This window comes from Eulemur rufifrons, chromosome 21, assembly GCF_041146395.1.
Source record: "Eulemur rufifrons isolate Redbay chromosome 21, OSU_ERuf_1, whole genome shotgun sequence".
NCBI lineage: Eukaryota > Metazoa > Chordata > Mammalia > Primates > Lemuridae > Eulemur > Eulemur rufifrons.
In genome coordinates, this window is record NC_091003.1 from 17,247,029 (window position 1) to 17,274,497 (window position 27,469).

At 36.9% G+C, this 27,469-nt stretch overlaps 1 protein-coding gene across 4 annotated transcripts in view; it reads right to left on the bottom strand.

Moving 5' to 3' along the window:
• Positions 1-27,469, bottom strand: part of MTMR3 (myotubularin related protein 3) — a 115,308-nt gene that overhangs the window by 39,357 nt on the left and 48,482 nt on the right. For all 4 annotated transcript variants that reach the window (XM_069496779.1, XM_069496780.1, XM_069496778.1 and 1 more), the window contains exons 2-4: positions 13,668-13,753; positions 5,410-5,499; positions 4,885-5,001 (exon numbers count right to left, since the gene is read on the bottom strand). In XM_069496779.1, the coding sequence (XP_069352880.1) occupies positions 4,885-5,001; positions 5,410-5,499; positions 13,668-13,670 (210 nt within the window). In that variant the 5' untranslated portion in view covers positions 13,671-13,753. The remainder of the gene's footprint in view (positions 1-4,884; positions 5,002-5,409; positions 5,500-13,667; positions 13,754-27,469) is intronic.

Consider the following 27,469-nt stretch of genomic DNA (forward strand, 5'->3'; position numbering starts at 1 on the left):
ATCTTTTATGAAATAATTATCTCCCTTTTTGCTTCTCCTTTCTACCCCAGTGTTTCCCTTCAGTGCTCCCTCCACAAATGGCCTCATTTAAAAAGGCAGAACCGCCATTTTCCTCATACATCCAACCAAAAAACACACTATTTCTCTGCTTTTTAAAGGCCCACTCTATTGCTTTAGGTTTCTCAATTTTCCTCACATATGAGAACAATCTCTTACCATTTCTATAACTAGATATACCAAACAGTCAACCACACAGGCAAAGAATTACAAATTCAAGAGCCAGTCCATTTTGTAGCCCAGGAAGGTTAAACTACACTACAAACTATTATAGCAGCAAAGTTAGGACCAGAATCCATGTCTGTCCTCCAGCCTGGGCTCCTCCCACCACATATGGTGGGCCGTTCTTTCTTCCTCTATAATTGTCCTTGTCTTCCATATGAGCTCTACTTTATTTTTTCAAATACGTGGCCTTTCCCCACCAGGGATCTTCAAGAGGAAAACAGAATTTAAACCAAGATTTCTTAAAGGCAGTTCCATTTGTAGAAAAATAGCAAGTAGTCTAAAATCACTTTCGAATCCTCTCTAGCCCGCCAATTCAATGTCTCATAGCAACTTACTTTCTTTTTGCCCCTTTCTCCTCTATCTTCTGCCCGCCAGGTAATTCTATTTCCCTCTGCAATGCTTTTCCTAACATTAATTCCACCAAACTCATGCTCAGACAATGCATCAAACACATTCAGTGCTATTAAACAATTCCTCAAAAGGCCAAAAGTTACATCATGGGCACTAAAACCCTTTAGAGCATCAATCCAAAAAAGCAGAAGAGCAGCAGTTAAAAATTTTAACAGACATGCACAGGTATTAAAGATCCACAGTACTGTCACATTCCAGATGGATCTGATGTCATCATACCTTACCATATTTACCTCAATTCATTTTGGGTGTGCATGTGCGTGTGTATGCATGCATGTGAATTACTTTTAAGCACCAGAATTTAAAAGAGGGATAACTTCTACCCTTTTAAAAACAAATGCCCTTTTTGGAATTACTAATCTTCTATACACATAATGAAGTAAAAATGGCAGTAACAGAGTGAAAATAAAGTGATGAGTCTAAATCTGAAATCTGTAATAAACTATGGAATTCCTCCAATCAGAGGAAGATGACTGTCATAGGTTAAAGACCCAAACTATTGGTCACCTTTGACATGTGCAAACCTCTAGTATTGGTTTCAGAAGTCTCCACTGGTGTATGAATGCTACACCAAAGTACATTTAACCTCATTCTGGTGCATGGAGAACAAAAGCGCTTACTGTACTACAGTTAGACAATGGGAAAATGTGAAGAAATGCTAAGGAAAGGTGTTTCCAGCTGCTACACTTCCAGTTTTTCCTAAGAGGCATTGACAGACCAGCCTGGAAACAGAAGTATTATTGTCCTCTTAAATACTAATGTTGATTTTACAAATTATTTCTGGTTGAAACTTGGTCTACATTTTTTTGAAGGTCACAATTCTGTCTGCTTATGTATCAACTGTGGGGCTTTATCCTCCACCCCATGAATTGTTCTCACCATAGCATACAACTAGAACTTTGGTAAGAGGAAAGGGATTCATGCAGAGAGGACACATTCTGCTGATTTGCAAGGTGAGCATCTGACACTCAAAACCAATCTGCTCCAAGCACAGGTGCAGCAACCGTCTAGGATTCTCATGCTACTTACTGGGATTTCAGAAGCAGCAGATTGAGAAGCAGTCTATTGAATTACATAAAAAAAAATTGTTTTAAACTTTTATGAATTCCACTTAAACACTTGTTTATAAATTATCTAAGCTTCAAAGAAATATGCCCATAAATATGTAAAAATATGGTTTGGGAAAAGCACAGAATGGGAACAATTCATACCTTAAATGCCATACATGAACTCTACTGCAGAGCTTCTTTGCCCTAGGAATTGGAACTTGATGTTCCGTGAATGTGTGTAGATTAAAGTAATGATGTTTATGGTATTGAAATCTACAGACACATTTTACTAAATGTGCTGTGAAATTAAAAGAGAACACATGATATCAGGTAGCTATTTAAAACTTGATGGTAGGTAATTTTCTAAAGTGCTAAATGTGTTGATTTAAGCACACAAAATGATGCAAACTAGAGCACAGGCCACATCATATACTGGCACATTTGGGCTTTGATGGTTTAAGTGTTTGATGTAGATGCAGTAACCTTTAAAGCGGGCCTCTTGATCTCACATATATTACTGAACTACTTATCTGCTTAGGAAAGGAAGGAGGGAAGGAAAAAGGGAGTGACATCACCACTACCAACTCTCTGGTCTCTATCCAGGACATGATACAGCAGGGGCCATTGTTTCTTGGAGTAACCCTAGGTTTCAGGAAACTTACCACTAACTGTGATGAGATTAATTTATTTGTATGGAGAAGTTCTAGTCTCTCTCAACCTGAAACGTTTAAAGTCACCAATGCCAAAATACTTTTGCACAATCAATTTTCTGTGCAAAACCATTATCTTGGGCTTTGTAAGTGATATGCAGGCTCCATGCCTTAGAGCAGCAGTCCCCAACCTTTTTGGCACCAGGGACTGGTTTCACAGAAGACCATTTTTTCATGGGGAGCGGGGAGGAAGGGAGGCGGAGCTCAGGTGGTGATGTGAGGCTGCCCTAGTACCAGCTGTGGCCCGGGCAGTTGGGGACTGCAGCCTTAGAAGGTTACAATGTTAAGTAACAGAGAAAACACTTTCACATAAAGAACTGGATCAAAAATAAGAACAGTGGTAAGTTTCCTTAAGCATCACATCTCAATCACAATGGGGACCAACAATTCTAGTAAACAACCTACTCACACGGTTACCCTTAGAGACAATGATGACACAGTCTATTCACACAGAAATATATCGTTTAAATATGAGCTTTAAATCCAAAGTGGGGGAATGGTCTAATGACCACTTCAAATCCATACTAATTTCAATTCATTTAATATTTACTGAATATCATGGCACCAGGAGACATGCTGGATACAAAGACAAATAACCAAAATTTACAACAATCTGGTAAATGTTGTATTTTAAAAATATGTTCAAGATACAGAAGATGCCAGGAGAGTGTAATTAACTGTCAGAAAGGGAACAGGGACTAAGAAAGGCTTCACAGAAGAAATTATCACCTGAACTGAGTTTTGACAGATGAAGAGAAGTTAACTGGTCAGGAAAGAAGAGAGAATGCAGAGGTGTGAGGTATGGCTGAGTAGTACAAGGAAGCTGGTTTTACAAGTACAAAGAGGAGAAGGGGGAGAGGAGGGAAGCACACAGAAAAGCTGGCAGGAACCAAAGATCACCAACAGCCTTACATCACACCCTGCTACATAATCTAATCTCATCATAAAAGTAGTAAAGGAAACACCGAAGAGCTTTAAGCTGATGAGTGACATGATCAGTTCCATGCTTTCTCTCCAACAGACCTTATTCCCATACAGATCTAAAAGCAGTCTCTGAAATACTTGGCCATCAATTAATAAACTGATAAATAGGGAATGATATGTGAAAACGCAATGATATGAAACCAGCACTCCCACATGCAATTTAATCACAATTTCATTGATTCTAGCCATTTGAACATTGAAAGAGCAAAATTAGCATTGGGAAGTTCTACTAATCATTACTATCATCACTTCTACATAGCTGCTAGGGAATTTTTGGTTACTAGGACTTTACAGGAGTTTCCACCCTTTCCCTCCCCATCACAACCACTTAAATCCAAATGGACCCTTCTGAACAGAGTGCTATATAGTATGAAATAACAGCACTGCCCCTTTCCTTGATAAATCTCGTGTGTCCTTCTAGCTAATGGACAGAAAAATGACATAATAATAACAGCTATGACCACAGCTAGAAGCCAGAAGGAATTCAGGCCAAAACTGCCCCTGGACATAAATTCTTAACTACAAAGAATAAGAAGTAATAAATGCTAATTACGAAGAAAATGACAGCCACTGAGTCTTTTGACAAACAAAAAGAATGTGATTGAGGAGTTGAGTAACTTTTTGGAGTGCTGAATAAAATGAACAAGGTTCAAACAATCCCAAAATGAACCCAAAACATGATCTGAATGGAGTTATACTCGTGAGCTATTATAAGGTGTCATAATACACTTCTCTATGCTAAAACTGAAGTGCAGAAAGTCACATTACCAGCAAGTAAAGAAGGAAGAAGGCATTCATTTGATGCAATTACATGAACTTTCAGGCCTTTGTGGGTTTCATTTAAGACTACTAATGATAGCAGCACACTGGAAGAACCAGTTCACCGGGAGGACCCTCATACTGAAAAAGGGTAAATGTACTCTTGAGAATTGACAGCCTTCCTTTTCTTCAGTAATATATAGTCCATTATGCAAATAAACATTGTACTTAACATCTATACTTATACCACTGAGGAGCTATTAGAGTAACTTCATCCTATAATGAGTCTGCAGTGAGCTCAAAGTACATCTCATCATCTGACATTAAGGCCCAGGAAATTGTCTCGACTGAGGCAGTTGGTAACTGCTAAAGATTGAGGAAAAAAAGCCTATTCAGCCTTTTTATACCTTTTATAAAGCATAATGATATAGCATCTAGTGCAAATCATTCAATGTTAACTCAACAATGGACACCTCAGCTGACAACTACATGCATCTTTTAAAATCAGGCATAAGAGCTGCTAGCTAACCTAGTGTCGCTTGAGTGCCAATTTAAGAGAAAAGCAGAGCACACAATGCTTTCACACCCAACTCTGTATGACTCTCCTTTCTTCAAGAACATTAACAAGTTTTTTTTTTTACTCCCCTTCTCCATCCACCCTAGAAGGAAAACAGTTGGTAATCACTTACATTAACAAGAGACTCCTTGAACTTGATGTGAAGTCTATAATTAGAAAGGGCAATGATGGCATCCTCAGCACGGCCCACATACTCTGTGCTCTCTCCATGAAGTTCAAGGAAAGGGACCTTCAAAATGGAAGAAGAAACCCTTCAGAGTTCTGAAGTAGTAAATCAAAGTCTTCGAACATGGGTCAGGTGAATGACTGGTAAATCCTCTGCCACCCAAGTTCAAAATACAGTATGTAAGTGGGCAAAGAATCTAAAGAAGATAGCTTTATACCCACCTGACTCAAATATACCTACGTAGTCAATCAAATTCTAAACTACTAAAGGAATGACACAGAGAAGATCATCTTAAACAGTGAATTCTCAGGAATAAATCTTGATAAAATAAGACCCGTTTTCCAGCTTGCATTTCTACTGCATGCATGGTGTAGGAAAACATTACATAAGTGATTACTTCAATCCATTAGCTTCACTACATAGTTACTATCGTGCTAAATATTTTACAGTCAAAAGTGGCCTGTAATTTACCTGAAGATTCTCATCCTCCCGGATCAGCTGCTTCCTGGGAAAGATCTGATTGGCCTGGATGCACTCAAGGCTGTGCCGAGTCTCTTCATCCTGGAAAAGCCCAAAACCTTAAAATAATTTCAAAGCTTCCAGGCATCCATATTTGGTTCTTCTGCCATGTCTACTAGCATAATCATAATGACAGTCTAGACCAAAGTGAATAGGCAGAAAAGCTCAAGGAAAAAATATTCATCCCAAAAAGTGTTCCGTCCAATATATTAGGTGACTATAGCTTAAGAACACATTGATACAGAAAGTGTCAGAGCTTAGAACATTTCTATTAGGCACTAATAGGTTGTTAGTACATTACTTTCAAGAGAAACTAAGATATAGTGCTTTTTTTCCTCTCAAATTCCTATTTTTGAGAAATATATACTAATTATTTAAGAATAAAACATGATGTCTGGAATTTGCTTCAAAATAATGGGGGGGAAGGTGGATTAAGGAAGAAGTGAATGGAGCATAAATGAACAGGATTGTCCATGATAATTGATGAAACTGAGAGTTCACCATCTAGACCATTATGTCTACTTTAATTGCATGTGAAATTTCCATAACAGAAAGCTTTAAAAAGATTTTTAAGAAAAAGTAAGCTTAAGAACCGAATGTCCCAAGTAGAACCACTATTCCTCATTTACTCTGCCTTATATTATAAAATAGACCCATTTCTACTAAGTCAATTTCAAAACCAGCAATAAATTCTCATCTACATGGCACTTAAACTAATTATGATTTGTACAAAAAAGTGATCGTTTACATTATGAATTTTTATGATATAGGAATACACAAGAGACATGCCATCTATTAGAAGGCCTGACTATAAATGATAATGGCATCTGTTTCCACAGCAATTTTTGAAAGAGCAAAAGTCACGTCACGTTCGACTGACAGCACTAAGAATTATACCCACTAGTTACTGGTCATTTCTGTATATTCGACTTAAGCACAATTTCAATAATTTTGTAAATCCTCCCCAGAGGGGAAAAATCCCTACCTATAAACAACACTTACGGTTTTACCTAACAGCAAATATACTCATAAAAATGGTAATACTCTAACTAGGGTGGTTCTCAAAATGAAGTCAACAAAATCTGACTTCACAGGAGCCCTGTGAGGTCAAAACCACCTTCATGATAATATTAAGGCATCATGTGCTTTTTCTTGCTGTGTTGACGTTTGTACTAATAGTGCAAAAAGAACTGGTGCATAAAACTGTCGGCACCTTAGCACAATCTAGGCAGTGGCAACAATTTCACTAACAATGACCTTGATAAAGCAAGGAAAAATTATTTTATTAAATCTTGACCCTTAAGTAGAAGTCTTCTGTATATTGGAAATATAAGTACAACACCTCTGCTGCATACTGAAGTGTTACAGGTGTCTCAAGGTAAGGCACTTGTGTAATCACAAGCTGAACTAGCCATTTTTTCATTAAAATACCCTTTCTAAGTGGAAGAACTGATGGACAAACTACAGTAATTGAGACTAGGGCATTTGGCAGATCTTTTCGCCAAATGACACTGTTAGCTGCCAATGATAAAGCTTTTATGCAAAAATTAGATCGTGGAAAACCTGTTACCTCCCACCATGAACTTGACAGTTGCCCAATACTTGGGACTTTTATCATAAAAGTGGTAGTGATGTTATTAAATGTTGCTTTAAAAAAAAACCTATATAATGAAATGTGTCAACTTTAGAAGATCTCCATTATTCAATGAACCCATTACTTTCCTAATAACCAATGCATGATGTTACCAAATCATGCACGGATAAAAGATCCATTTAAACTGTAAGAAAGACTAATGGCTTTAATGTAGCATAATACAAAAAGTTCACTGATACAGTTTCAGATTCCACACTGCAACTAACCTTAAAGGAATTGCCACTTATCAAGTTTTAGTGTAGTATTAAAGAAAAATATAAACAATTATCTGGGAAAACGAAATATTCTCCCCTTTTCTAACTACATATCTGTGTGAGGCTGCATTTTCTTTATATATTTCAAACAAAACATTGTAACAGATTGGATGCAGAAGCAGATAAGAGAATTCTCTGTCATTTATTAAGCCAAGCATTAAAGAGATATGTAAAAATGTTAAACAATGCCACTCTTTATATTAATTATCTTTGGATGAGTAAGAAGTTATTTTTCATCAGAAATGTTATGTCACCAGGTAATTGCTTTATTGTTATTTTTTAAATATTTTTCAGATTTCTCAGTTTTAATTTCTAATAAGATAAACACACATACACCACATAAACAATCCCTCTGGAGAGGGGAGGGCTCAATATATTAAGAGTGTAAAATAGAGGTCCTGAGACCAAAGAGTTTCAGAACTGCTCTTCCAGTATAATACTAAATACCAATTAGAGCTGCCTCATTCTAAAAGTCAGGCTTTCCCTAAAACCATTCTCCCAGTGCTAACCGATGACAGAAAAAGCCAAACAGACTTGAATAACCACCACCCACCCACAAATCCAGCACCTTTGCTACTAGTCAACGGGGCCCATCCCAGCCCTTCCACAGGGCCATTTTATCTTGAGGCACAAGCTTTTCAAGGGCCTTTTAAAAAGTTTGATATTCAAAATTTAGAAAGAAATGAGTGGCTTCAAATTCTGAAAATAAAACTTTTACAACTTCACAAATTGTCCATGAAATGCAACAAATTACAAAACTTCAGTCACTATTAAACACAGACTATTATTTTAAAACAAGCTGTATGTTAATGTCACTTCCCTAGGATTATTTATAATTATATTGAATCAAATAATTTCAAAAGCAAAATCATAACAATCTTTTCAATTTATTACATAGCAAAAAGAAATGTTTAATGAAGTTGATATGTTTTAGTAAGGTTGATATGATGTGGCCTGGGATCTCCACAAGTATAATTATCTAGGGTGTGCAAGTCTGTAAATGGCTCCACTCCTACAGACACCAAAATAACTTGTTAGATGCAGACTTTTGTACCAATCTGCACCATTTTATCCCTTTCCTCCCTTTTCCTGAGGTCAATGAATGAGTGAAGGAGTAATAAGGGAAAGATTCAGGCCGGGCGCAGTGGCTCACGCCTGTAATCCTAGCACTCTGGGAGGCCGAGGTGGGTGGATCGTTTGAGCTCAGGAGTTCGAGACCAGCCTGAGCAAGAGCGAGACCCCACCTCTACTAAAAATAGAAAGAAATTATATGGACAGCTAAAAATATATATAGAAAAAATTAGCCGGGCATGGTGGTGCATGCCTGTAGTCCCAGCTACTCGGGAGGCTGAGACAGGAGGATCCCTTGAGCTCAGGAGTTTGAGGTTGCTGTGAGCTAGGCTGACGCCATGGCACTCACTCTAGCCTGGGCAACAGAGTGAGACTCTGTCTCAAAAAAAAAAAAAAAAAAAAAAAAGGGACAGATTCATATTTGAAAGGAACCCATTTTTTCTATCATAAGCACTAGCCTTTGTATAAAAAAAATTCTGTTTGCATTCTTAAGAGGCAGCTCTTGACTTAAAGAACACTGAGTAATTACACTTAAACAGAACTAAACAAAAAAGATGTGAGTAATCTTGAATTTAGGGAGATTTTTCTCATAAATCAATAGGGGGTAGGTAGAAAATGCTATAAAACATAAGGGGCTGGGAAGCTTTTAAAAATTATTACAAGTAAGAGTACACTTTAAATATGCCTTCCCAGTTTTTTTTTTTTTTTAGAGATGGAATCTCACTCTGTCACTCAGGCTGGAGTACAGTGAAACAATGACAACTCACTGCAGCCTCAAACTCCTGAGCTCGAGCAATCGTCCTGTCTCAAGCAGCTGGGACTACAAGCGTGCACATGACTGCACCCAGCTAATATTTTTTCTTTTCTTTGAGACAGGGTCTTGCTCTGTTGCCTGGGCTAGACTACAGTGGCATCATCATAACTTGCTGCAACCTCAAACTCCTGGGCTCAACTGATCCTTTCGCCTCAGCCTCCTGAGTAGCTAGATCTACAGGCACACGACACCACAACTGGATAAATTATTTTCTATTTTTTGTAGAGATGGAGTCTTGCTATGTTGCTCAGGCTGGTCTCGAACTCCTGACCTCAAGTGATCCTCCTGTCTCAGCCTCCCAAAGGGCTAGGATTACACACATGAGCTACCACCCAAGGCTTGCTTGCTTGTTTTTCTTTTTCTTTTTTTTTTTTTTTTTTAAAGATTCCGGGTATTGCTATGTTGCCCAGGCTAGTCTTGAACTCCTGGCCTCAAAGGATCTTCCTGTCTCAGCTTCTCAAATTGCTGGGATTACAGGTGTGAGCCACCACACCCATCTTGGGCTAGCTTTTTAATTCACGTAAATGTATAAGGCCTAAACTTTTATTCTCTTTAAGATCATTTTACAAAGGTGCCCATAACTTCTTTAAATGATTCCCTGATCTAGTTTTTTGCTGACCTTTAGAACAGAATTGAATGTAGCAGGCTTTACAAAATATATATAAAGAGAAGCCATTTATCTATTCATTCTTGCTGGCACACTCACCTGGGTGCTAATCCAGACCAAGGCATGTAACCTAAGCAGCTACTGAAAACAAATGATTTTCAACATAAGAGAAATGAGAATTAGGCCAGCAAGACAAGAGCATGAAGTACTTATTTTTCATAGTCAAATCAAATAAATGCTCTTTTTAAAAGCTGTTGTCTTGGTAGGAATTAAAACTGAGAAAAGGGCCAGGCGCGGTGGCTCACGCCTGTAATCCTAGCACTCTGGGAGGCCAAGGTGGGAGGATCGTTTGAGCTCAGGAGCTCAAGACCAGCCTGAGCAAGAGCGAGACTCCGTCTCTACTAAAAAATAGAAATTATCTGGACAACTAAAAATATATAGAAAAAATTAGCCGGGCATGGTGGTGCATGCCTGTAGTCTCAGCTACCCGGGAGGCTGAGGCAGGCGGATCACTTGAGCCCAGGAGTTTGAGGTTGCTGTGAGCTAGACTGACGCCATGGCACTCTAGCCCGGGCAACAGAGTGAGACTCTGTCTCAAAAAAAGGAAAAAAAAAAAAGAAGAAAAAAAAAAAAAAGCTATTGTCTCAGCTCACATAATCTGTAAGGCTGCAGAATTCTTCTCCCTTGTACACAAAAATGCATTTAATCCTCAAGGGCTTAATTAACATTAGGACCAACTCCATTGACTTTCATAGACAAAAGTTTATCCAAAAAACATTTCTCGGCTAAACAGTTGAATTTGGCAGTTGAATTAACAGCCTGTATTTATTATAGTTTCTGTAAAATTCATAGGTGAAAAAAGGAGGCCAAACTTGAGATGGTTAATGAGCACGGAGTTGGAAAGAAAAACTGGAAGGTATTAGTCTGATAAGAGTCTTGGAAACAAATTTCTCCTAGGATATAAGCAGTAACTTATTAGTATTAGAATGTATTCCACATCATTGATTTCCTGGTATTGCAGAGGAACAGCAGGCATCGTGGAATCTGGCACTTTGTAGTCTCCACCCAGCTCCCTAAGGTCAGTGGGGCCATCTATGAAAAAAAGGACCAGTCACCACAGTTCCAGGCCAGTTTATGCTACTGGCTAAACTATGTAGTTAAGAGAAGATAAGTGCATACCTCAGAGGGGAAGTCATTATTAGAGATAAATATTTAAAATATGTGGGGAGGAGAGACTGATGACCCACTAGTCCTATTAACCAAATTCACGTCTCGTGTTGATGTTGGCAAAATGTAAAAATGAAAGTAATTACCAGTCCAGTCCTACTGTCAATTTCAATGACTCTTCCTAAGACTGGTATTGAAGGCGATAAAAAAATATCACTTCTCTTGATAAAATGCTTGGGATTTGTTTCAAAATAATCCAAAGGGGTAGGAGTGAGGAAATCAGATAACAAGAGTAGCCATGAATTGATGATTACTGCAGCTAAATGATGTGTCTATGAGGGTTCACTGTACTTCTATCTTTGCATAGGCTTGAGAGTTTCCATAATATACCATGAAAACATTATTTTCCTAATACTTAACCTCTCAAAGACAGAATCCAACCTCATTTAAGAACCTTTAAGAGGCCGGGTGCGGTGGCTCACGCCTGTAATCCTAGCACTCTGGGAGGCCGAGGTGGGCGGATCGTTTGAGCTCAGGAGTTCGAGACCAGCCTGAGCAAGAGTGAGACCCCATCTCTACTAAAAATAGAAAGAAATTATATGGACAGCTAAAAATATATATAGAAAAAATTAGCCGGGCATGGTGGTGCATGCCTGTAGTCCCAACTACTGGGGAGGCTGAGACAGGAGGATCCCTTGAGCTCAGGAGTTTGAGGTTGCTGTGAGCTAGGCTGACGCCATGGCACTCACTCTAGCCTGGGCAACAAAGTGAGACTCTGTCTCAAAAAAAAAAAAAAAAAAAAAAAAAAGAACCTTTAAGAGTAGACAGAAGAGGATGTTATTCTCAAATTAGTACAGAGGTATACATTAAAAACAAAATTTGTGCTCCTGATTTCTCTATACAAAACTAGGGATTAAGGACATACAATCTAAACACTAAAACAATATGGCATATTGTTAAATCAATAGTTCAACTTGCAAAATGCTACAGAGCTAGTAAAATGATCTTTAGGTATCCAATGAGTTAATATGTAAAATGTTTAATTCATTTAGTGAAATAAGCAAAACAGAAACTTAGTATGTTATTCTAACTATATAAAACATATGTAACATGGACTAGTAAAAAGGAATACAATCATGAGTTCTGGTGGTAGAACTGTAAGTATGAATGTTTACAAATTTGTTATAATGCTGCTTTATGAGAAATTTTAAAAACAAAAGACACATGGCCATGCTGCTCCCCAACTGTTGCACACAGAAGCATCTCCAGGACATGTCTATAGGGCCGGGACAGGGAGAACACTAGGAAAACTGTCTACTAGGCACCACAGAGACCCCAGCAGCAAGAATCACCACGCTGTTGCTAGCTATATGGTATACAAGCCTCAATACAGAACCAAGCTGCTTTCATAAGCCCATCACTTGCTATTCATTAGCCTTGTCATACACACCATATAAATACTACGCAAGCACTTTTTCAATTCGTTAAAAACTCTGCAGGAAAAGCAATAAAATAAAATACAGTCTAGAGAAATAGTAAAAGGTCAACGTTTGGGTACAAGACAAATCAGAAAATTGTAATGCCCATAAACTAAGAAAAAGATGGCCCAGCTTTAAGATGGGAGCTGTTACCTTTCTCTTCCTTTTAATATGACATTTCTGCACAATTAGTTTGTTTTGTTTCACTTTGTTTTTAATTTTGAAAAGCATTTTCTGTACATGTCCCTAATGAAGCTTGAAATTAACATGGCCTTTTCAATTCCTTCCTCTGTGCGCCAGCATAAAACAGTTTGGATCTAGGAAACATCACAAGGTAGAAGTAGGACAACATTACAGATGACCATTTCTTTTTTAAGCCTTGAAGCACTGTTTACATATCCTCAGAGAATGTGAAAATGTGGTTGGCGCATTGCACCATCTTCCCTACTTGGACAGGGCCCTAAATGGTCCATATGTCACTGAAATGTGCCCATTATATCCTGGTTTTGGTCAAAGATGTAGGAGGGGGTGTGCAGAGCTGCTCCACCTCCATGGGATCAAAATACTGTCTTAAAGAGATAGAATAGGGAAGGTAGGGAATTGCTTCTACCCAGAAAGGTAAATTCATAAAACATATATGCTTGTGAGGCAATGTGTATGTCAATTAGCTTGATTTAGCCATTCTAAAATGTATACGTATTTCAAAACACATGCTGTACATTATATACAATTTGTCAAAAAATTAAAAAATAAAGAATATGCAGATGACCATCTCACAATTCTCCTACACACACCAAACACACACGCACACACACACACAAAAATGTTTTCACCACATGCTACTTCCCAGAAAAGGAATAAAAAACCTGGAGTCCAAGAACTGTGTGTTTTAGTGTTGATTCTACTTATTAGCTGACTGAAAAATAAGAGATGATATCTAGACTCACGGGATTATAGTTAATAGAAATGAAACTGCTCTATACTCCGGAGTACTCTATAATTATTATTACTAGTGAACAATAAAATAAAAGACAAGAGAGATCTGGGAAACGAAAAGTAAAATGTTTTCTCACAAAAAAACTGGGTAACTATGAATTAGCGTTCATTTAGTTTTCAGGACAGAGGGTTTTTTTACTCCAATTTCTTTGTTATTTTCCGTACTTACCATGACAGGAGGCCCAGACTAGGAGGAGAAATCCTCGTCCCTTCTTCAGTGTCTAACAAGGCTCTTCTTTTCCCTTATGCCGAGATCTAAAAAAAAAAAAAAAGGGGGGGCAAAATTGGCAATAGTTTTTCCCCTAATTGGTCATACCCTAATTAAAGAGGCTGTACATATGTAGACCTAAAAACCTAACCAGAGTCAGCCAAGAAAAAGTTGAGTATCACCCTGCCAATTCCCACTCATCAAATCCAAACTCAATAATTCCTATGTAAAAATTCTTTTGGTCTTAACCTATTTCTGAAAAAAAGTAGCAAAGCCTAACATTCCTAATGTTGACAGTAATAAAACTTGGATGAAAATAATAAAACATCTGTTAAAATCAACATGCAAATGCAAAAACAATATTCTTGTCTTTCAGAATGTTTTGTGGTTATCTGTAAACTCAAAATGGATCCCCCATCTGTGGAAACCAAACTGACTCAGTTTGATAAGCAGAATATGAAAAAATTACCTTATTACCCAAATATTCTATGTTCTTCTGAAAACTTACAAACTGTGCTAATAGCTTTACCTGATTTTTTAAGAACGAAAAAGGAGCTATTCTTCTAGTTGGGAAGAATACCCAACTAGAAACCCAAAGATAGGCTAATAAAAAAGTGAATGAGTTGCTGTTTTCTTTTGATTGCTCTCATGCAAAGCTAACATTTCTGGTTTGCTACATCTCTGTAAACAGAGGATATTTCAGGGAGCTTGGGCTTCAACATTCAACATAAACCCTTTAAGAGCAATGTAAGTGAGGGAACAGAGGATATCAAAGAAGTAGCGGGTCCCAGATCATGTTTTGGAGGATTATGAACAGAGGAGTGTCATGAGACAACTTACTTTAAAGAATCACTCTGGCTATTGGGTTGGGGGAACAGACAAGACTGATGGGGGTGAGGAGTAAAGGAGGAAGCAGGGAGACCAATTAAGAAGGCTACTTCAATAATCCAGGCAAGAAACAATGTAGTGTTTAAAAGGTAGTAGAGTGAGGGAAATGGGAGGATGTTGCTGGGTTCTGGATATACTTTGAAAATACCACCCATAGGATCTGAGCTGATGAATTAAATATGGGAGAAAAGAAGTTAAGCTTTTTGTCTCAGCAACTGGAAGCAAGGATTTCCCATTTATTGATGAGGGATATCCATAAGAAAAATGGGTTCCCCACCCCACGTAGAGATAGGGGACAAGGAACAAGAAATTAGGAGTTCTATCTGAGACACGGTATGTTTGAGATGCCTATCAGATATCCAAATGAAGATGCCAAGTAAAGTATAGATAAACCAGCCTAGATTGGTTTGTTGCCACAGGTTGCCTGGAGATCAAGGAGGAGGAGGCTAGAGATATTAATATAAATGTGGGAGATATCAGTGTGTGAATGGCATAAAAACCAAACAGGAGAGGTATAAACGGAGAGGCTAACAAGACCAAGCAGGGTTTCCCTGCTTCCTCCTTTTAGAGGCTAGAATGATGATGAAGAACCAGATGGTTCAGGAATAAATCAAGTCAGAGTCATCATTCTTACCATTCTTCAAACCCAAACCAAAGCTTGGTGATTTCACCTACCTCAAGAACCCAAATTAGTATAAAATTCTCATTTATTCATTTCAATAAATATTTACTCAATACCTACTATATTCCAGGCACTGTTCTACACATTAGGAAGATAGCTATGAACAAAAAGTCATGGAACCTAATTTTACTGTCTGCCTTCCCCACTAGAAACAAAGAAATATCTAATGTTAGGTAGCGGGTAAGTATTGCAAAGAAAATAAAGCCGGTTTTGGTAATACAGAGAAACAGAGAAGTGCTGTTTTAGGAAAGAAGGTAAGGGTGTGCAAAGAAGGCACTTGTTGGAATTAACTATAACAAAAAGGAGAGGGGCAAAGGCAAATAAATTATTCCTGAAGTTATGAAATTACTAGAACTGGATGTTGCTGTAAAGAAACCTCTGAAAAAAGGAAACACCTACTGAATTTTTTAGTTGTTCTACTGTTATACAAAAAGTATTTGTATTTTAGGATTAAATTTCTAATGACAGCATCATATACACATTCGTAATGCTGTATCTTCAACTTATATGGAAGTGAATTAGATGTATTTTGCACAACTGTTAGCTCAAACTGTTAACTCCAGTGTTGAAGATACTAATCTAAAAAACATAGATGGAATGTGAAGGTGAAACCCTCACACGTTGCTGGTGGGAATGTAAAATGGTGCAACCTCTGCGGAAAACAGTTTAGCAGTTCCTAAAGTTACACAGAGTCACCATATGTCCCGTCAATGCCATTCCTAAGTATATACCCCAGAGAACCGAAAACATGTCCACATAAAAACCTGTATACAGGCCAGGCGCAGTGGCTCACGCCTATAATCCTAGCACTCTGGGAGGCCGAGGTGGGAGGATCGTTTTAGCTCAGGAGTTCGAGACCAGCCTGAGCAAGAGCAAGACCCCCGTCTCTACTAAAAAGAGAAAGAAATTAACCAGACAACTAAAAATATATAGAAAAAATTAGCTGGGCATGGTGGCACGTGCCTATAGTCCCAGCTACCTGGGAGGCTGAGGCAGGAGGATCTCTTGAGCCCAGGAGTTTGAGGTTGCTGTGAGCTAGGCTGATGCCCCAGCACTGTAGCCCAGGCAAGAGAGTAAGACTCTGTCTCAAAAAAAAAAAAAAAAAACAACACCTATACATAAATGTTCATAATAGCATTATTCATAATGGTAAAACTGGAAACAACTCAAATGTGCATCAATTAATGAATCAACAAAATGTGGTGCATTCTGCATATATAATGTACATGCAATGGATTATTCAACAATGAAAATAAAATATTGATATATGATATAGCATGGATGAAAACATTATACTAAGTGAAAGGACCTGGGGCACAAAAGGCCATATATTGTATGGTTCCATTTGTATGAAATGTACTTTGTTTCTATGGATTTACCTATTCTGGACATCAGTGGTTGCCAGGGGCTGGGTTGAGAGGGGAATAGGGAAAGACTGCTGGTGGGTGCTTGGTATCTTTGTGGGGTGATGAAAAGGTTCTGGAATTAGGTAACGGTAATGTTTATACAACATTATGACTATACTAAAAACTACTGAATTATATACTTTGAAAGGTAGATTTTATGTGATGTGAATTATAGCTCAATTTAAAAATCAGTGAAAAGTATGAATATAATCAAATTCATGAAATAATAATCTACCACAGAAAAGCTATGGGATCAACCTAGCAGCAACAAGCATTCTAAGCACCTAGACTATGACCTCTAAATGCTAATTCCCACCTGAAAAGGAGCCAGAGCTCCTAAGAAAAAATAGCCAATTCTAGGTCTAGAACAGAAAATGTACAAGTTGATTCTGGAACATCTTATTTAAATTAGAAAGCAAGAAAACCATCAAAGACTACTGAAAGTATATCAAAAAGACTTTGGAGCCAACTTGAAGATACACTCACTGGCCAAAAATGGAATAACTTGAGCAAAAACAGTTAATTGCAATGGATTGAGTTTTAGTATGTTTAAGTATGAGTTCATAATGAAACACATTCTCTCTCTCTCTCTCTCTCTCTCTCTCCACACACACACACACACACACACACACACACACCCCACCACTGGAAGATGCTAGGAAACCAAACTCTCATTTCTGAAAACCGGTAAGAGGAAAGATCTATCTATCTTGCTTTTCCCTATACAAACTAAACCTGTATAGAATCAAGTGTTATAATTGATGAGGGAAATATTCCACCTGATACATGAAGGAAAGAATCAGATCACTATTTACAACTGCTAATGAAACACAGGATGCAATAATAACCTAGTCTATGGAAAACTACAGGAAGAAAACCCAATTTTTTAAGCAAATTTCAAAATAAAGGAGATGGAAGAGAAATGTATAGATTAAAAGAGACTTAAGTGACCATGACAACCAACCGCAATATGGAACTTTATAATCACTTCCACATGTACAACATTCACTTCATACTTCTAACTGATATATTAAATCATTAATATGATTGTAAGTTCTATAAGCAATTTGTAATGTTATTTTCTGACTCCATACCCTCTATGAAAGATCACAGGGTAGGCATCACTTCACTAAAGAAATTAAAAATTTTAAATCTAATTTTATAAAGCAGCATTTAGGTTCTCCATCTGAAAGGAAGAAATGCTCCCTATCTCCTAAGAAAGAAAAAACCCTTATAATTTAACAGAGAAAAAAAGAAGTACTTAAGTCTCAGTTGTTACAATGAAATCCAGGCATTTGATCACTAGAAATTAACTGAATTAAAAGCCAAGCAGGGTCATTTTATCTAAGTGCCACAGGTAGTTCAATATTTATAATTGCTATGGAAAGATCAGAAAGACTAGCTTCAGCAATGGAAAAAGGTTTCTTGACTTCTGTTCCTTTGACTAGTTCCAAGGTCTACCTTTGGGAAATTAACAGAAGGAAGATTCCTGCATATTTATTAATGTCCTGCCACTAGTTCTCAATTAACCTCCAGTGAAGTGGAAAGAAGTAACTCTGGTTCCCCCTACCCTCTTCCCTCTTTTCTTCCCTACTTTGCCCCAAATCAGAGTCCTACACCAACAATACCTAAATTAAATGTTCTATTTTTTTTTTTTAAAGGAGGTGGGAGGAGGATTTGAATTTCAGAAGTTCTTATCTCTCCACAGAAACTTAAATTTTCCTAATTATAATCTTGTAATGACTTTTGCCCCTCTTAATATATATAATTGTATCTTAAATAACATTAGACTGCAGACTCTGTCCCTCCTGCCTCCTACCATTGAAAGAATAAAATTTTAACCACATTTTCTTGGACAGAAGACCCAAAATGATCAATCCCTATGAAGAGGAGCTTTAAAAACAGGCTCAAAAAGTTTTCTTAAAATAAGGTTTAAATTAAGAGCTCCCTCCAAAAAAAATAAAGAAAACAAGAAAAGAGCTCCCATTTTTTATGTACTCAAGAGGAAAAACTAATCAATGAGACAGACAGCAAAGACCAAAACTGTGGGGTTTTTTAAGGCAACTAAAACACTAGGCAAAATTCATGATAAAAACATACCAATGTCATTTTGAAACATGCCAAGTTTACACTTCTGTTATGTTTTGCTTCTCGATCCTGCCATAAAAACAGAATCTCCAAATTCCATCCTTTTTATACCATCCCCCTAGTTTGCCACTGGAACTATAAAGTGTATGTTCATGTATAAATGAGCATGCTTTTTTCCTATTTTGCCTACATACATGAGATAGAATTCTAGAAAAAATTTGGAAGTAAACTACACTGAAAAAATAGCTATTTGTATCCCAAACCTAGCTAATCTGCATATTACTTATCAGTATATGAATATTTTATTAGGAATGTTAATGCTCCTTTCCCCATCTATAAACAAACAGACTCTCAAAAGTTCCGGCTCCTTCTACTCAGTTTTATGTAGAGTAACAAGCATCAAAATGGACAAGGACCAGAAAAGCTAAATGAAAATTCAGATGTATCCTTTAAGCATATGACTTAACAATGAAAAGAAGAAACAGATTTGAATTTTTAACTGCTGTCATAATTAAACACCGTCCAACTCCAGCTAGCCAAGAGGTATATTCAGAGAAGAGAGACAAAATTCAAACAGTAGAGGCTGTGTGAAATTATAAGAACCCACTCTTCTACTAGCCTAGTTAAAATTTATATTCTGGCAATTAGGAAAGGGGCTACTCATATTTTTGAGAACAAGCCAATAAAAATGCAAATAACCTCCAATAACCACACACCACAACGTGGGCTCTGTTTAAATAGTGAGCTCAAATACCTACACTTTCTAAGTTCTCCTCAGACTATTAAATGGCCAAAAGACCAGAAATTATCTTGACCTGAACACCATCTTCAATTCAACACTTCCCCAGAAAACGGCCCACCCTTTTAAATAAATAATATTTATCTCATGTAAACAGAGGGATACATGTAACTGCCATCCAAATATATTTTGGAAGAAAATGAACTTTTTCAGCTAAAACCAAAAGGCAGAATTCATCAACATGTTTTACTTAAAAAAAAAAAAAAAAAGGCAGGCAAAAGTACAAAGTTAAATCAGGGCTAACAAGAAGTTTTTAAGTAAAAGGGATTTCTCCCTTTACACTTTTAAATAATTGCATTTAAATCAACATCTCAGAAAACTTCAGACAAGCCTGGGTTCACACTGAAGACAAAAACTAAACTTTGAATTTAAAAAATTCTTACAACACCATTTTCCTTAACCTATTAATCAGAAACTGGGGAGGAGTGGTGTTTAAAAAAAAGCATAGTGGCTAAATTATTTACATTCATACTAAACATACTAAAATATTAGTGAAATACTCCCTTAAGATGAAAAATTTTCTCTAACATACAGCCTAATAGAAACCTATTCTGTATACATTACGGAGTATTTTAAGTGTATAGTTTATACAAAAACATTAATGTAAAGCATGAAAAACAATCCATACAGACAAGTAATTGGAATTCTCAACTTTCCAATAAGTGTGTGAGCTTAACTATTAATAATAATATCCTATCTCCAAGGTCACCTTATGTTTCTTGCATTTTCCAACATAAAAATAGTTTGTCAAAGAAGCTAATAATGTCTGAGGCCAGGCGGGGTGGCTCATGCCTGTAATCCTACCACTTTGGGAGGCCTAGGTGGAAGGATTTGAGGCCAGGAGTTCATGACCAGCCTGAGCAACATAGGGAGACTTCTACCAAAAAAAACAGAAAGAAAGAAATAGAAAAATTTGCTGGGTGTGGTGGTGCACACCTGTAGTCCCAGCTATTCAGGAGGCTGAGACGGGAAGATCACTTGAGCCCAGGAGTTTGAGGTTACAGTGAGCTAGGCTGACGCCATGACGCTCTAGCCAGGGTGACAGAACATGAAAGAAAGAAAAAAAAAGAGAAAGAAAAAAAGAAAAAGAAAAAGAAAAGGAAAGAAAGAAAGAAAGAGCAGAGCAGAAGCTAATGTCTGAAAGAGGAGAAAGGACTATAACATTTATGCATGCTTTCTGGTAACCATTAAGCCTATGACTGGACAACACATTCTGTACTCCTTGTGTTTCTGGTCAGGACATGTACATATGCTAAAATGTGAGACAATGTAAGGACCTCAGGAAGAACATACATTTTTTCCTTTCTAGTGATTTACACCTTCAACAGTTTTCTTACATCTAACCTAAACCCTATATTCTGCAGCATGTATTTTTCCAATAGGAATACTCCATTACCAGTGTTTCCACAGTGTAGTATACACATCACTGGTGATATCTGAGATTACTTAAATGGAACACAAATACCTTTAAAAGAAAAAAAACTATAGTTAGGCTAGTGAGCATTAAAAAAAATTCAATATTTTATTGAATCTGAGATGCCATGGAATTCAAGAGACACCATTACATATACTAACTCTGACTTTCAGGGCTGCTTTTTAAAATTTCGTCCATGAACTTTTTCTTATCACTATTATCTTTGCCTGATTTACATATCCCACTTTATCCACCTGGATAAATCCCATGTTTCAAGCCACAAACTGAAGGATACATTTTCACTGTGAAAGCTTTCCTGCAGAGTTTACTGTGCCATTTCAATAGAGCTCTTTCAATTTATAACCCTTACTACATGTCATAATTATTTCTCTCTCTGTCCCACCAGAAGGATGATTTCTAAGATAGGTCATTTTTTTTTCTTTTTTTTTTTTTTTTGAGACAGAGTCTCACTCTGTTGCCCAGACTAGAGTGCCGTGGCATCAGCCTAGCTCACAGCAACCTCAAACTCCTGGGGGGCTCAAGCAATCCTTCTGCCTCAGCCTCCTGAGTAGCTGGGACTACAGGAATGCACCGCCATGCCCAGCTAATTTTTTCTACATATTTTTAGTTGTCCAGCTAATTTCTTTCTATTTTTAGTAGAGCTGGGGTCTCGCTCTTAACTCAGGCTGGTCTTGAGCTCCTGAGCTCAAACGATCCTCCTACCTCGGCCTCCCAGAGGGCTAGGATTACAGGCATGAGCCACCTCCCCCAGCCAGGTCATTTTCTTAATCAACATTTGAACCCAAGGGCCTAGCACTATGTCAAACATGAGAGGCATTACAATATAGCTTAGTAAATAAGAGTACAGGTTCTGGAATCAGATAGTTTTGGATGCGAATTTTGGCTCCAAAATTTACTCATATCACGTTGAGACATTCATTCAGTTTCCTTATCTGTAAAATGGAGATAACATTAGAACATAGGGTTATTGCGCTAATGTCCTCAAATCAATGAATATTAATTCTAATGAAGAGGAGGAAGATGCTCAGTAACTATTTTTCAGATAAAAAACAAAAATAATCTAGGTGGGCTGGCCCAAATGCAGTGGTGTTTACAACTAATTGATCACAACCAGTTACAGATTTCTTTGTTCCTTCTCTACTCCCACTGCTACAACTTTACTAGTCTTTAAAAAGATTTTTTAAAAATTGATTAAAAATCTAGGCAAATGAGAGAAATTAACCAGGGCCCACTCAATAAATGTTTTTCAAGCAATCCTGTGTCCATTTAAAATTTCAATATTCTCGTTCTTACCATAAATTCAATGTTTCTACCTGCTGGTCTTCACATAGAATAAACTATCAGGAAAGATAAGTTTCCATTATTCACTATAAATTTTTGTTTAAGTCCTCATCACAGGAAGGTACATTATAAACTTTGAAAGCCTAAAATAATAAAGTAATGTGTGATTTTCCTTAAGCAAAAATTTTAGTCATAGGCATTTGAGGTCAAGTAAGAAAAAATTATTTAAGTGAGTGGGCCAATGCAACATGAACCATTATTCTCTACACATTCTCAGTTAACTCTCAGGGTACTATTATTGTATTATTGTTACACCTGCCAAGATCAACAACAAGGTCCCCCCAAAATTAGGACTTTCTCTCTCAACCACACAGTCTCCCCAGAATGAGGATCTTACTCTTCCCCTCTAGAACATTCTACGTTCATTTCAAATGCCTTGCCATTGTTTTTTATTTCCTATACCCAGACTGCCTTCTCTCCAAACCAGACCCTAAGAGCTCTCCGAGCATTCCAAGCCACTAAACTTTTACCGCATTTTTGCAAGTACACATGATTTAGCATTTATTCTCTTTTATCAATGTCTACCTCTCTCCCTCTCCCAACTCCTTTTCCCTTTCCCGCCACACTACAAGTTCCCTCCAGAGCTACTCAAAATGTTTGATTAATCAATGAAACAGTATTTCTAAGAGTTTTGGGACAATAAAAGATCTCAAAAACAATGAAAGCCAAAGCGGGAGAACTGCTTGAGACCAACCTAGGTAACATAATGAGACCCTATCTCTACAAAAAGCAAAAAAACTAGGCAGGCATGGTGGCATGCACCTGTAGTTCCAGTTATGGGAGGCTGAGGCAGGAGGATCGCTTGAGCCCAGGAGATTTAGGCTGCAGTGAGTTATGATCATGCCACTATACTCCAGCCTGGGTGACAGAGTGAGACCCTATCCAAAAAAAAAAAAAAAAAAAACGCAATTAAAAATAACTAGAGGCCGGGCGCGGTGGCTCACGCCTGTAATCCTAGCACTCTGGGAGGCCGAGGCAGGTGGATCGCTCAAGGTCAGGAGTTCGAGACCAGCCTGAGCAATGAGCGAGACCTCGTCTCTACTAAAAATAGAAAGAAATTATCTGGCCAACTAAAATATATATAGAAAAAAAAATTAGCCGGGCATGGTGGCACATGCCTGTAGTCCCAACTACTCGGGAGGCTGAGGCAGTAGGATCACTTAAGCCCAGGCGTTTGAGGTTGCTGTGAGCTAGGCTGACGCCACGGCACTCACTCTAGCCTGGGCAACAAAGCGACACTCTGTCTCAAAAAAATAAATAAATAAATAAATAAATAAAAATAACTAGAGGTGATAATTATCATAATCCATGGGAATACTGGAGTTTTCTACTTTCATGTTCCAGCATTAAGCTAGTAATAGATAATATGTGGTCATAACCGTAAAGTGTCATTTTCACGGAGCATGTAAAAAGAGTTCTTGAACCAAACAGAATAGATGAAATACTAGTCCTCATCTTTACTTCAGTTATACAAAAGTTGTCCTAATTCCTGAACTGGCAGTAACATAATGACACTTTTGTATAAAATGAAAATGGTTTTTGTAAAGAAAAAAATACTGCTTTAAAACAAGGATATAGAGTATGAAAGTTCAACATGCACAGGTATGCAAAAGTGACAGCGCGAAGGTGGTCTTACTCCTCTTTGATCTCTTCGAGGCCATCATATAAAATTAGGAGGCCATATAATCTTGCTTTGATTGAGTCATCCCTGAAGTAATTTTTTATGTTCCATTCTTTGTATAACAATTTTGTCTCAAATCTGAAAACTGACTTTCTTGCCTGTCCTTTTCCCAACCTTAGACAGGTTTCATCAATAGGTGAAACTATAAAGTGGTTTCTTCTAACTTGAAGCCAAGGTAATTTTGCAATCATACATATGTAATGCTTTCTAATAACTGGCAAAGAACCTGAATGGTTTTGCACCCACATGAATAACTGACTCCAAAGCATCAGAAAAGCATGGTAATAATATGTAGTATGCTACCCAGAAAAAGCAAGAGCTTTACATCTACACCAAATTATTTTTTAAATAAAAAAATAAATCTAAAAAAAAAATAACAGAACAAAGAGAAAACACTCCCAAATCAAGCAACATACAAGCTTAACCTCAGATTAATAAGTTGACCAGCTGTTAAGCTTGTATTATTAGCAGTTACCTTTTATTAAGCATTTCCCTATATGCCAGATACTGTTTTTAAAGTAGTATACATATTAACTCATTTACCCCCAGAATAATTGTATAAGGAAGCCATTATTGTTCCTATTATCTTTATAGCTGAAAAAAAAAAAAAACATACAGAGAAGTAAATTTCCCAAGGTCATACTAGCCAAATGGAAAGGGTAGAATTCAAATCCAAGCATTTTGGCTCCACAGTTTACATTGTCAACCTCTATTCCATACTCTCTCTCCATTCAGTAAGTTCAATAATATAGCATAATTTCATGTTATGTATATTGTTCATAAAGAGAAACCAATAAGAAGTCCTTGTGTACTGACAATATATTTCTTACATACATGTCCTATTACATTTTCAAAAAATATGGGCTTTATTCATATTCATTCTCCCACAAAACTAGAGATTTTCATCAATGTTTTATTATCCATTGTCTGAAGAATACTACTTGACATTTGTTCCCAAAAATCTTTATTCTTTACAAGCTCTTGTCACTTGTCAAGATAATTCTGAACTCTAATTCTATCCTCCAAGGAGCTGACAAGTCATCTGTGAACCTTCACTATATCACTGCTGATAATATATGAGAGTACAACCCTAACCCCTTTATAAAACCATTGGTTATTTCTCTCTCATCTGACAGCAAACCAACAGTAAACAAGAAATTGACCTCTAATCTGTTTTGCACCATTTAGCAATAAGACATTTTCATCTCTTATAGATGAAGGTACCACCAGGGATAAAGGCTTTTCTAAAGTTAAAATACAGCCATTGCTTGCCTGTGTTCCACAGATCTATTTCCATTATAAAATATATCATGTTGTAGGATAAATTGTTTTCAAAGCTCTCCAGTTTATTATTTCATCTTTAAGGTATTCAAAAACTTTTGGATCACCCAGATAGTTTTTTTTAAAAATTTTAAGGTATAATTGAACTGTAACAAATTGCACATATTTTAAGTGCATTTTTTCAGTTTTTTTCTGTGTTAAAATATGTTTACAATTTTAACCGTTTTTAAAAGTGTACAGTTTAATGGCTTTAAGTACATTCACATTGTTGTGTAACCGCAACTGCTATACATTCCCAGACCTTTTTAATCATCCCAAACTGTAAGCCTGTACTCTTTACATTACAACTCCCCATTAACTCCTCCCCTCAGCCCCTGGTAATCACTACTCTACTTTGTCTCTATGAATCTTATAGATACCTCAAATAAGTGGAATTATACAGTATTTCTTTTGTGTCTGGCTTATTGGAGCATAGTATTTTCAAGATTCATCCATGTTGTAGCATGTATCAGAATTACATTCCTTTCTAATAATGATATTCCATTATCTGTATATACCACATTTTTGTTGATAAATTCATCCATTGATGGATATTTAGGTTGTTTCTACCTTTTGGCTATTATGAATAATACTGCTAATAAACACTGGTGTACAAAAATCTGTTCAAGTTCCTAATTTTACTTCTTTGGGGTATATCTAGGAGTGGAATTGCTGAGTCGTCTAGTAATTCTGTGTTTACTTTTTTTTTTTTTTTTTTAGAACTGCCAGACTGTTTTCTATGGTGGCTGTACCATTTTACATTCCCTCTAGCAACATACCAGGGTTCAATGTTTTCTACATTCTAGGCAACATTTTTCTACTTTTTTGATAATGGCCATCCTAACGGGTATGAAGTAGTATCTCATCACTGTTTTGATTTGCATTTCCCTAATGACCAGTGTTGAGCATCTTTTCCTGTGCTTACTGGCTATTTGTATAACTTCTTTGGAGAAATGTCTACTCAAGTTCTTTGTCCATTTTTGTTCTTTATATATTCTAGATATTGATCTCTTATTAGATATATGATTTGCATATATTTTCTCCCACTCTTTGGGGTGCCTTTTCTTGACAGTATCCTCTGATGCACAAGTTTTTTTAATCTTCATTAAGTTCAATTTATATTTTTCTTTTGTTGCCTGTGCTTTCAGTGTCATGTCCAAGGTATCATTGCCAAATGCAATGTCATGAAATTTTTCCTGTCTTCTAAGAATTTTACAGTTTTAGCTCTGACATTTAGATCTTTGATCCTCAATTACCCAGATACTCTTAAAAGCACAAATATCACACTTTCAAATCTATAAATAAACTATTTTCCAGTTTAAGTGTGTGGTGAGACTTACTAAAATCTATGTTACAGAAAAAGTCACAGGTATGTAAGCATATATACAAGAGGTTGATTTATATTCCTTTAAAAATTGGAATTAGGTAAACAGATATACCATGCTATGAAATATTATGCCCCCTAAACAAAGGAGTGAGTGACCCAGGCTGACCAAATAATACCCTTTTCCCTTGACATGATCCAACGTGGAACCAACCAGAATAATTCTCTACTAGAACCATGGTTCCCTAGCAGTGCACTAAGGCACTCTGGGGTACCACAGTAAATTCACAGGGGCACTATAGGACTACCTAAATATTTTTAAGAAAAAAAGCAATAATTGACATTTAATGGACCACACAAACTACTATCTGAGGCCATTCATAGTTTCAACCTTAGCTCAAAAACATTCCTGTCGATGACATTTCTTAAAAAAGCTGGGTTTTTTTTTTTTTTTTTTTTTACCAGTTGCTATGACAAAAAAGTACTATGTAAAAATCAATGTGAAACAAAAAATGGAAATGGTAATGTCTGATTCCAAGATTTGAGAATATGAACAGTATCCAACAGGCACACATTGAAATAAAAATGTTTTCTTTCAATTATGTGTATTAATTTTTCAAATAGCTAAATTGTTAGAATATACATATTTAAGATGTTTGATCCTAACTACATAATAAATAGAACTGTCAGCTATTGCTTTTGGCCTAGGGGCACTGTGTAAAAAACTACTAAGACACTAAATGGAAGAAAATAGTTTGGACCGTGCATCCTCATGCCAGGAGAAGCCTGAGAGAATCAC